General features: G+C 42.5%; 1 protein-coding gene across 2 annotated transcripts in view; it reads right to left on the bottom strand.

Moving 5' to 3' along the window:
- Positions 1-13,440, bottom strand: part of fnip1 (folliculin interacting protein 1) — a 41,861-nt gene extending 28,421 nt beyond the window's left edge. Inside the window, exons 1-2 of one of the 2 annotated variants that reach the window (XM_084137000.1) lie at positions 13,220-13,440; positions 584-713 (exon numbers count right to left, since the gene is read on the bottom strand). In XM_084137000.1, the coding sequence (XP_083993126.1) occupies positions 584-713; positions 13,220-13,308 (219 nt within the window). In that variant the 5' untranslated portion in view covers positions 13,309-13,440. The remainder of the gene's footprint in view (positions 1-583; positions 714-13,219) is intronic. The other variant, XM_084137001.1, reaches the window with a different exon arrangement.
- Positions 13,441-13,860: the final 420 nt, after the last annotated feature.

Genomic DNA, 13,860 nt, shown 5'->3' with positions numbered 1-13,860 from the left:
TGAGAATATTTTTGAATAAACAAGGAAAAATTAAATAAATGTGATGCATGTGTGTCAAGATTACTCTCTTGTGCTGTGAGACTCCGCCCACACACTGTTCTGATTGGCTGACTCCGCCCACACACTGTTCTGATTGCTGACTCCGCCCACACACTGTTCTGATTGGCTGACTCCGCCCACACACTGTTCTGATTGGCTGACTCCGCCCACACACTGTTCTGATTGGCTGACCCCACCCACACACTGTTCTGATTGGCTGACTCCGCCCACACACTGTTCTGATTGGTTTTGATTGATTTTGACGCATCTCGCAGTCGTGTTGCGTCTAGTGTGGACAGACACATTATTTGTCGCTGGAATCTTCTCGTATTGCGTCTGGTTAGGACACGTGTGATGACCACGGCACTTAAACTTTGTTTTGTGCAACAACAGTTCCGTTCCGTGCGACAGAAACACATGGTGTAGCAGAGCCTTTACGATTAAGTAACCGTGTCGTGGTTAATAGTGAAATCGGTTAATCACTGCATCCCTACACACACACACACACACTCACACACACTCACACACACTCACACACACTCACCGTGACGGGAGCGTCTTCCATGCTTCTCTTCCGGGTGTCGGAGTCGAAGAGGACGTTCCTGCCGCGCCGCTCGCAGTCCTGATACACGATCAGGCGGATCTGACTGGGCTCCAGCTCCGGCGAGGACCAGCTGAGGACACACACACACACACACACACACGAGTGAGAACCATAAACTGTATGAAAATATGGACGTAGTGTCCGTGATGTCAGCCGTAGTGTTTCTGAAGAGCGTTTTTGAAGCCCAAAGTGGGCGGAGCGGCCAGCGCCATCTTGGCAGCGTCACTCCCGGATAAACGAGAGGCGGATTAGCTGAGGTGACGTGGCGCTAACAGACAGCAGACAAACGGCTAGTAGCGACAGCAGCGGCAATCCACCTGTCACTCAAGTGGCCACGCCCTTAATTATGCAGAACTTTAAGTCTTAATATAATTTAAACGGATGAGTTATAAAAATATTCACCCCCCTCACAGTCGTCATGAAGGACAACATTAGCTATATAGACCAAAACCACTTTTAGTACCAGACTGTAAACATGTTTGTTTCTGCTGTAAAGTTGGGCATTTTAACAAGGAGGTCTATGGGATTGACCTCTAGTGGCCAGTCGATGAACTGCAGTTTAAGTCACTTCAGTGTTTAAGAGAGAGACGGGAGGTTGTGTGCGCCGTAGAGAATCTGCAGGGTTTTAACAATCAAATTTAAGGCTTTTCCCATGTTCATCTGTGTTTAGTGTGTGATGTTGCTGTTTGAGCATGAAGAAGTGAGTTCTTCTCTATATCAGAGTCAGTGTTTCTGAACTCCTGAAACGCCTCCATTGTAGTCTTGAGTTTCTTCCGGAACGAACACGTCTCAATATTCCTCATTATAATAATTCATATGCAGAATAAAGGGGCGGGGCCTGGTTGAGTTAGTTAGTAGTGTGTTAAACTGGTGGTTATGGGAAGGGGCGGGGCATTTCCCAAACACACTCGAAGCGCTCGACCAATCACAGCACACTGCTCCAGCTGACCAATCAGAGCACAGTGTGCTTTTCAGAAGGAGGGGCTTCATAGAGACAGGAAGTAAACAGAGCGTTACTGACAGACTGGGAAGAGACACGGAAAACATGGATGAATCCTGGAAATGTAGTAAAAAAAAAAAACTAATTTATAGTATGGCCTAATGCAGAATGTCATAGAATTATGCACATTTTGGAATAAATCAAATATAGGGCTGCACACCGAGATATGGACTAGTGTCCGTCTTACACTACACATACTCCAGGACGTCTCACTATATGAGACGTCTCACGAGAGAGAGAGAGAGAGAGAGAGAGAGAGAGAGAGAGAGAGAGAGAGAGAGAGAGAGAGAGAGAGAGAGAGAGAGAGAGTGTGTGTGTGTGTGTGTGTGTGTGTGTGTGTGTGTGTGTGTCGGGTTATTTCTGTGCTCTACAGGGCAGGTGAAGAGAGGCTGTTTACTGTCACATTCCCGACGACTGGACTCATACACACACATCATCCACTTCATCAGGAGTACAGACAAACAACAGCGTCATTGTGGGTGACCTACCGTCCTAATGCGGTTTAAGACACACACTCACACACACACACTCTGGGCTTTTGCTTAAAAACTCAATAGCAGCGAGAGTCTTTGAAATTCCTCAAATGAGCCAAGAATAACTTCACTACACACACGTCTCCCTATCTCTCTCTCACACTCACACACGTCACTCTCACATGCGCATACACTCTCTCTCTCTCTCTCTCTCTCTCTCTCAACATGACTCACAATCTCAAATTATGAAAGCTCAATCACAGATCGTAATCCTCCAGCTGATCTGAAGACTCATGTCTATGCTCTTCTGTCATCAGTGTTAATCACATCACCAGTTCCTAACAGTTCCTCACACACACACACACACACACACAGACAATAACAGGGATCATGAGCACAGAATAACACTTTAAGGCTAAAGCAATCACTCAACAGTGATGAGCAGTAGATCAGTGATCTGACAATATATTTTTAAAATTTAAATTAAATGTAATTTTTGTGTGTGTCGGAAGCGTTTACTGTGACAGAGCTGAGAATGCCAGGATTTGAGCTGCCGTTCTCCATCTTCATTAGTTCAATAGTTGTTAAACAAAGGAAGTAATCGACATATGGGAAAGTATCACTGTGTTTGCATTTCTATTTTTAGCAATAGCAAGACACACTAACACACTAGCAAACACCGTCAGCATTCAGCAAATATGCATTTAAACAAGTTTCTGAATATGTAATCAGTTCCCCAAACCTGGCAAACGTTGGCCAATCCAGCAGTGAGATCCTCTGAAGTGTGTGTTTGTAGCATTAACACACACACACTCGGCTGTCACTGGACACGCTTCAAACACACACTTTAAATCCTTTACTTTCAAGTTATTTCAAGTTATGTTCACGCTGCACTACAGTCACGTAACGCTTGCATTAGCACATGAAACATGATTCACACACAGGTTTTTAGATCATTCTTTTGACTTTTATCATTAAAGGTGCTCTACGCGATGTTACGCGTTTTTAGGTCGAAGCATTTTTTGTCACATCCAGCAAACATCTCCTCACTACCCGCTAGCTGCCTGTCCCCTGAACACACGGTCTCTGTAGTAGGGCTGTGACGGTATGGGATTTTTTCTTACCGCGGTGAAGAAGCAACAAATCTCGCGGTTTGGCGGTTAACCGACATCTTTTCCTGTTCTATTTGCCTGGAAACGCTTCCAACACGCTTGCGTGTCGCGTGAAAAATAGGCGTCGGTTCTATTTCTAGCATGCACGTGTTTTCCGCGCGGCTCGAGCTGCGACTGAGACGCGTCACGCAGGCGGTGTGCAAGCTCTGACCTGTTAACATGGGAGCCGAAATAAAAACGGACACGCCACGCAGCCAGTGTGTCGCCGGCCTAAGGTAGGTGTGCTGCACCCAAGTCCGGCAAACACGCCACAGGATGGTTAATTCTAAGATGTGATCTTAAATTAGTGGTATTTCCTCACGAGACGGATACTTTTGTGCGACAAATACGGCGTACTGCCTTGTCCAAATTCACCGGCTGCCCCTTGTCACCTGCCTCAAAGCTAAAATGTGCCCAAATAGGCGATACAGTATTTGGCTTAGACACTAGATTCGTGGCCATTTTTTGAATCATGTCATTCGGCTAGCGCCGTCAACTGTTATTGCCTATACCACATAAGAGAAGTATCGCTACTTGCGCTACTTTAAACCTAACTCCAACTTTTTACGTTATGCTTTTGTCTTTTATGCCTGTGTTTGTGTGTATTTAATTGAACATTATCTGTAAACATCACAAGTACTGAAACCTAGAAGTTAATTAATAATAATCAGACACACACAAAAATAAATCCCCCATATGTTTAAAGGACTGTCCCTCTCTTGCGCAGGAAGCGTTTTTTTTCTCCAGAAGCCCTTGAACATGGGACTCGCGGAATACAGTAAATGAAATGGAATAAGCAAAGATTAATGTGTTTATAGTTCATAACACACGCCATATGCACTCATGTAACTTTCAGCCAAAAAAAAAAAAATTGCGGTGATGACCTCACACCGTGGTAGGCATCTCATTAACGCGATATTGCGGTGATGCGGTTCTCGTCACACCCCTACTCTGTAGACAGCCCAGGCTCCACAAACGGCAAGAAAAACTGGCCCAGCCTGGACCACAAAACATAACAAACTGTGTTCCAGCCAATCAGCGACAAGAGTGAGTTGGGGTTAGTGCGCGTGCACATGAAGGGGGGAGTGGGGGGTGGAGGAGAGAGAAGCATGAAGAGGGAAGTTAGCTAGAGGAGAGATGTCCTAGACAACGACAACGACTAACGTTAAAAATGTACATTCTTGAGAATTTTGATATGGCCGACACACGACCAAAGAGACGACGTTCCGATGAACAAATAACAAAGAACTCTTACTCCGAAAGAATAACGGAGGCGGAGCTAGCCTCCGTTTTGTTTGACAAGAAGTGACGTCACCCAACATCGCTCAGAGCAGCTTTAACTGTGCACAACATTACAACAGGATAACATTCAATCATCAAGAAGTATTATCATGTTCAAATTATTTTTTCATATTGACTCATTTTAGTAATAAATACAGTTTAAAAAACATACTGAACAAAATGTGTAAATGTTATTGCAGCATTATTATTATTATTATTATTATGGGCAGAAATACTCAAATGTGCATTACTTCAGGGTTCATGCAAACATTTGAGAGAAGAATTCAAGCAGTTTTCAACACTTCAAAACTATAGGCCAAATATTATCCAGTTTTAATGCGATGACCTTATACATGCAATTACATCAGAAGAAATAATTACATTAAGGAAAAATTAAGAGGTATGGCTTACAATATTGACATCACTGTTTTCTCCAGAGCGGCTATACATGCATATAAAAAATGAACTAAATTAATAACTTTAATGAATCACAGAAATGAACCATCACTGAACGAACTTAAGCTGGACTGTGACGCCATTTTCTTCTATAAACAAACTTTGTTGCATTATTCTCCTGTTATCTCTGTAAAGCTGCTGTGAAACACTCTGTGTTGTAAAAAGCGCTATATATATATAAAGGTGACTTGACAATATACTTCTTAAATTACAGTAATTAATTACTTCGTAATGCACAACACTGCTGGACATCCGCATAAATTGTTTAGTACTACTACTATAATATGGTCACACTTATTTTAAGATGTCCGTGTCAGTGTAATTATATATTTAAGTACTGAGTAATATTAAGCAACTACATGTACATAGGGTTAGGGTACTATGGTAAGTACATGTAACATGGACACTGTAAAATAAAGTGTTGCCAATAATATTCATCATTACAGTAATAATAACGATGGCCATTTCCCCCACATTAGACTGTAAAGATGAGGATCTCTGTCCTCATTACAGTGGATTAACTGTTATATCAGGAGGAAGCCTGAGAAGGAGTCCTTAATCTGCTGAGCGTTACACAACACACCCGAGCCGGCGTCAGTACCTGTGCGTCTGTGCGGCCGGACCCGCGCGCGTCCCCATCCTCGCTAGTCCTCCGCACACAGCGCTGATGAGAATAGCGCTGAGCTAAACTCACAGAACATCATGAGTGTGTGAGGCGAGACCCAGGCCGAGCTGGACCTCTCCAGCGAGTGTGTGTGTGTGTGTGTGTGTGTGTGTGTGTGTGTGTGTGTGTGTGTGTGTGTGTGTGTGTGTGTGTGTGTGTGTGTGTGTGTGTGTGTGTGTGTGTGTGTGTGTGTGTGTGTGTGTGGAGGTCAGACAGGATCATGCCGTTACATAAAGAAACCATCCAGACCGTGACGCAGTTCCTGTCCGCTAGCCGCTTCTGAACGCATGCATGGGAATGTTTCCAGGCCACATTCCTCTCAGCTCCACCAGAGCCGACGGGACAATAATAGCTGGAGGAGCAGCTGGTCAACACTCACTCAGACTCCAGCACTGGAGACGTTTACATGCTAATGACCCGTTAGTGATCGCACTGGCGGCTCAATCACACTGAAAGCCTTCATAAACACCTTAATCGATCCCAATGATATTTCGATCAGATTTAAAGGGGTGTTTTATTCCTTTTCCAATCCGATCGAGAGAACATGTAAGCACTTGATCGGATTAAAAAACGAAACTGAAAGGACTGTGCATGTGCAATGACGTAGAAATAGCGTAATGATGTAGAAATAGAATAATGACGTAGAAATAGCGTAATGACGTAGAAACAGCATAATGATGTAGAAATAGCGTAATGATGTAGAAATAGCGTGATGATGTAGAAATAGCGTAATGACATAGAAATAGCGTAATGTAGAGATAGCGTAATGGCGTAGAAATAGCGCAATGACATAGAAATAGCGTGATGCCGTAAAAATAGTGTGATGACGTAGAAATAGCGCGATGACGTAGAAATGGCGTAATGACGTAGAAATGGCGTAATGACATAGAAATAGCGTGATGCCGTAAAAATAGTGTGATGACGTAGAAATAGCGCGATGACGTAGAAATAGCGCAATGACGTAGAAATAGCGTAATGATGTAGAAATAGAATAATGACGTAGAAATAGCGTAATGACGTAGAAACAGCATAATGATGTAGAAATAGCGTAATGATGTAGAAATAGCGTGATGATGTAGAAATAGCGTAATGACATAGAAATAGCGTAATGTAGAGATAGCGTAATGGCGTAGAAATAGCGCAATGACATAGAAATAGCGTGATGCCGTAAAAATAGTGTGATGACGTAGAAATAGCGCGATGACGTAGAAATGGCGTAATGACGTAGAAATGGCGTAATGACATAGAAATAGTGTGATGACGTAAAAATAGTGTGATGACGTAGAAATAGCGCGATGACGTAGAAATAGCGCAATGACGTAGAAATAGCGTAATGATGTAGAAATAGCGTAATGGCGTAGAAATAGCGCAATGACATAGAAATAGCGTGATGCCGTAAAAATAGTGTGATGACGTAGAAATAGCGCGATGACGTAGAAATGGCGTAATGACGTAGAAATGGCGTAATGACATAGAAATAGCGTGATGCCGTAAAAATAGTGTGATGACGTAGAAATAGCGCGATGACGTAGAAATGGCGTAATGACGTAGAAATGGCGTAATGACATAGAAATAGCGTGATGCCGTAAAAATAGTGTGATGACGTAGAAATAGCGCGATGACGTAGAAATAGCGCAATGACGTAGAAATAGCGTAATGATGTAGAAATAGAATAATGACGTAGAAATAGCGTAATGACGTAGAAACAGCATAATGATGTAGAAATAGCGTAATGATGTAGAAATAGCGTGATGATGTAGAAATAGCGTAATGACATAGAAATAGCGTAATGTAGAGATAGCGTAATGGCGTAGAAATAGCGCAATGACATAGAAATAGCGTGATGCCGTAAAAATAGTGTGATGACGTAGAAATAGCGCGATGACGTAGAAATGGCGTAATGACGTAGAAATGGCGTAATGACATAGAAATAGTGTGATGACGTAAAAATAGTGTGATGACGTAGAAATAGCGCGATGACGTAGAAATAGCGCAATGACGTAGAAATAGCGTAATGATGTAGAAATAGCGTAATGGCGTAGAAATAGCGCAATGACATAGAAATAGCGTGATGCCGTAAAAATAGTGTGATGACGTAGAAATAGCGCGATGACGTAGAAATGGCGTAATGACATAGAAATAGCGTGATGCCGTAAAAATAGTGTGATGACGTAGAAATAGCGCGATGACGTAGAAATGGCGTAATGACGTAGAAATGGCGTAATGACATAGAAATAGCGTGATGCCGTAAAAATAGTGTGATGACGTAGAAATAGCGCGATGACGTAGAAATAGCGCAATGACGTAGAAATAGCGTAATGATGTAGAAATAGAATAATGACGTAGAATTTAGAAATAGCACAATGACGTAGAAATAGCGCAATGACGTAGAAATAGCGTAATGAAAGACAGTGTTTTTATCCGAATTATAAACTTTTATCCCAGTACTTCGGTGATAGTTTGAATATTAGTAACACAGAAATAAAGATACTGTGTGTTTGAAAAGCGGGTTCATACCTGTGCATGACAACGGCTCTCTGGATCAGAAGATCTGAATGTTCGCTGTCATTCAGGAATAAGTGCGTGTTTGAATCCAGATCGCCATATTTTAACGATTAATCACGCAGCTCTAGTAAAATCTCTTGTACATTCCTCCGTATTGTCCTAGAATAACTACAGACACACCACAATCCACACTCACATGATCTCGCAGTGAGAGAATGACACATGCTGACATCATGATCACAATCATCTCATCTGACACACTCTCTCCGGTCATGAGCACACTGAAACACACACTTGAAGACAGCACCAGTTTAAAAAACAGTAAAGTCACAGAATTTGTCACATTTTGAAACTTAATTGAACACTTAATTGAACTTAATTGAACACTTAATCCAGTTGTTCTCAAACTTTTTTGGTCACTCACGCCTTAAACATAAAAAAAAAAAAGTACTAATTAAAACACTAATAGGTCTAGTTTCCTACAGTTTCATATCTATACATGACAACAGTTCTCTCTGGATCAGAACACAGATCTGAATGTTTTCTGTGATCATTGCCATGCGTGAGGAGGAAGTAGAGCAGATCAGGATGAGGTCAAGAGGTCAGGAGGTCACAACACACACTCCAATACTGCAGCACTGAACTGTGTTTTATGTCTTTGACCCTACACTACACTGACCCTAGACTACACTACACTGACCCTACACTACACTGACCCTAGACTACACTACACTGACCCTAGACTACACTACACTGACCCTAGACTACACTACACTGACCCTACACTACACTGACCCTGACACTACACTGACCCTAGACTACACTACACTGACCCTACACTACACTGACCCTAGACTACACTACACTGACCCTAGACTACACTACACTGACCCTAGACTACACTACACTGACCCTAGACTACACTACACTGACCCTAGACTACACTGACCCTAGACTACACTACACTGACCCTACACTACACTACACTGACCCTACACTACACTACACTGACCCTACACTACACTACACTGACCCTACACTACACTTACACCACACTGACCTTACACTACACTACACTGACCCTGCACTACACTGACCCTACACTACACTACACTGACCCTAGACTACACTGACCCTAGACTACACTACACTGACCCTAGACTACACTACACTGACCCTAGACTACACTACACTGACCCTAGACTACACTACACTGACCCTAGACTACACTGACCCTAGACTACACTACACTGACCCTACACTACACTACACTGACCCTACACTACACTACACTGACCCTACACTACACTACACTGACCCTACACTACACTACACTGACCCTACACTACACTTACACCACACTGACCTTACACTACACTACACTGACCCTGCACTACACTGACCCTACACTACACTACACTGACCCTAGACTACACTGACCCTAGACTACACTACACTGACCCTACACTACACTACACTGACCCTACACTACACTACACTGACCCTACACTACACTACACTGACCCTACACTACACTACACTGACCCTACCTTACACTACACTACACTGACCCTGCACTACACTGACCCTGCACTACACTACACTGACCCTGACACTACACTGACCCTGACACTACACTGACCCTGACACTACACTACACTGACCCTACACCACACTTACACCACAGTGACCTTACACTACACTACACTGACCCTGCACTACACTGACCCTGACACTACACTGACCCTAGACTACACTGACCCTGACACTACACTGACCCTGACACTACACTGACCCTGACACTACACTGACCCTGACACTACACTGACCCTACACTACACTGACCCTAGACTACACTACACTGACCCTGACACTACACTGACCCTAGACTACACTGACCCTACACTACACTTGCACTACACTTACACTACACTGACCCTGACACTACACTGACCCTGACACTACACTGACCCTGACACTACACTGACCCTGACACTACACTGACCCTGACACTACACTACACTACACTGACCCTGACACTACACTGACCCTACACTACACTTGCACTTACACTACACTTCACTTACACTACACTACACTGACCCTACACTTACACTTACCCTACACTTACACTGACCCTACACTTACACTGACCCTACACTACACTTACACTACACTGACCCTACACTTACACTGACCCTACACTACACTGACCCTACACTTACACTGACCCTACACTACACTGACCCTACACTACACTTGCACTACACTTACACTACACTGACCCTACACTACACTTCACTTACACTACACTACACTGACCCTACACTACACTTCACTTACACTACACTGACCCTACACTACACTTCACTTACTGTACACTACACTACACTGACCCTGCACTTACACTTACCCTACACTTAAACTGACCCTACACTACACTTACACTACACTGACCCTACACTTACACTGACCCTACACTACACTTACACTACACTGACCCTACACTTACACTGACCCTACACTACACTTGCACTACACTTACACTACACTGACCCTACACTACACTTCACTTACACTACACTACACTACACTGACCCTACACTTACACTGACCCTACACTTACACTGACCCTACACTACACTTACACTACACTGACCCTACACTTACACTACACTACACTGACCCTACACTTACACTACCCTTACACTACACTTTTAATGGCCTATGCCGCCGATACCAACACATCTCAAGATGTACAGTAAGTTAAGATCATATTTCTTATTTTAATCTGTTGCATTAACAGCTGCAGGTTTTATTTCAATGAATTAATTTTAATCTTTGATAAACTGGACACACTGCATGAGGGAATAATAAAAGTGTGATTTCCAAATGAGGAAAGGGCAAGGAAACTTATAAATATATATTTTATTTTTGTATTTATATATTTTATCACATTTATCTCGCCTAAATGTTCGCTCACTCATTGTTTTTGTGTTTTCACAATGTGGTAATTTTGTTGCTCAAGACTTTACACAACACAAGATTTCAGTCTTTGTATAAAATTGAAAAAGGACAAAAACTCATTTTCTCCTTCGATGCTTCTCAGTCTTGTAGCTGATTAAGACCTGATGCCTTTTGTTTTTTATCAGCCCTTCAAAACAATACGAGTTCTGCAAGAGTGCTTTGTGTTTACTGCTCTGTGCTTATTAATACAGTAAAGGAGGCTGTACTGTACAACACACTCTCATACTGTACAACACACTCTCATACTGTACAACACACTCTCATACTGTACAACACACTCTCATACTGTACAACACACTCATACTGTACAACACACTCATACTGTACAACACACACTCATACTGTACAACACACACTCATACTGTACAACACACACTCATACTGTACAACACACACTCATACTGTACAACACAGTACAACACACTCTCATACTGTACAACACACACTCATACTGTACAACACACACTCATACTGTACAACACACACTCATACTGTACAACACACTCTCATACTGTACAACACACTCTCATACTGTACAACACACTCTCATACTGTACAACACACTCTCATACTGTACAACACACTCTCATACTGTACAACACACTCTCATACTGTACAACACACTCTCATACTGTACAACACACTCATACTGTACAACACACTCATACTGTACAACACACTCATACTGTACAACACACTCATACTGTACAACACACACTCATACTGTACAACACACACTCATACTGTACAACACACACTCATACTGTACAACACACACTCATACTGTACAACACACACTCATACTGTACAACACAGTACAACACACTCTCATACTGTACAACACACACTCATACTGTACAACACACACTCATACTGTACAACACACACTCATACTGTACAACACACACTCAGTGCCGATAGTTGGAATGAACTGTGATTTGCGCTACTGTCAGTTCAAAATAAATTAAAATAAATAAATGGAGGATTGGTTGCTTTTTCATGTTGTACCGAACCTTGACTTCTGTGTACCATTACACTCCTAATACACACACAATTGTTAAGTGCTAAAACATTTTACAGAGTGAAAATGTGTGGGTAAAATCCTTTTACAAAAAAACGAATGAACTACATTATGAATTAGAACAGTTAATATATTTCACTAGTAATAAACAGTGCAAACCATGTAGAACATTCAGCTACTGTATCAATGGATGAGAATATTACCACTCCGAGTTTCCATAAATAAAATGCATTAACCACAAGTAGTTCTGTCACTGTAGCAGAAGTAATATAAATATAATGAGGATCTTCAAATATAGTCTTTGACAATGACGGTCCTTGGAGTTAATAAAGCTTGAGAACCACTGGAGCTTTACTTAAGGATTATCTAAATCCCAAACGCGTATAATCTAGCACTCCACATGAGATGAAGAGGGAAGCCAGTGTGCAACAGAAATGATCCCAACGCTTATTGTTAATGCAATGTCCAGTGGCTATTATGCAGAAGCTTGCATTGATTCCTCGCAGCAATTAAATACTTCAAACATACACATATCATCTGCATGCTTGAGACCTGCTGCACATCTGAAGCACATCCACTAAACCCAGTGTCGATGAACGCGTGAATGCACTGACAGCGCGAGCCTGTTTGATTACGCGGTCACGTGCAGTCTCGCGCACGCACGCACGCAAACATATCACCACCAACGGTAAATACATTCACTAAAGGCCTTTATGGGAGTCAACAACATCACGTTTTATTGGAGAACACAATAACTGAGTCAAAAACAAAAGCTTTCTGGAATAAATAATACGTTTAGAGAAAAGTGACGTGCACCAACAAAGGGTTAACCGAACCAATCAGCGTAAGGCTAAACGTAGAGGCTACAGATGGAGAAAACCTTACCAAACCACCAACAACACGACTCAAACTCGGACAGATATATCCACAGAGATGTATGAAAACACACTCGAGTGTGTGTGATACTGTGTGCTCTCCGGAAGCTGCTCGACACGTACCTGAACACCGAGTCCTCTTTGCTGCTCTTCGCGGGCGGTGAAAGCGCATTTCTCTTGTTGAAGAGCTTGTGAAACAGCGTGGGGGCCATAATGGACCCACGATTTGAAGGAAAATCCTCCTTTTTGTGTTTAATTCCTGAGGCACACTCGACTCCAGCACACGGACTCCATTTGTGGGACAGTCATATGACTGCCGTTAGTCACACGAGCTGCTTGGCAACGCCACTGCGCTCCGATTGGCCGATTATCTGCGGCGCTCCCCTCCGCGTTCCTGATTGGCTGATATTTTGGATTTTAGACCACGTGGTCAGAATGGCTGTGTTGATGTTTTGGGGTTACATTTAAAAGCGATGTATTTAATCTGTATTGTATGGAAACATATTTCCGCCACACGAGAAAAAGAAATCATAATTAATACTCACACACACACTCACAATCAGACACACACTCTTTCACACACCATAAATCAGAATTAATACTCACACATACGCTCACACTCAGGCACACACACACACACACACACACACAAATCATTAATCAAAATTAATACACAAAGAGTCGAAATAATGACGCACCAAGTCATATTTATGAGATGAAAATGAAATTAGGACGTAAAAAGTAATAATTATGGCTAATTTCGA

This window comes from Abramis brama, assembly GCF_963993115.1.
Source record: "Abramis brama genome assembly, chromosome: 15".
NCBI classification, from domain to species: domain Eukaryota; kingdom Metazoa; phylum Chordata; class Actinopteri; order Cypriniformes; family Leuciscidae; genus Abramis; species Abramis brama.
This window is presented reverse-complemented; position numbering and strand designations above follow the sequence as displayed.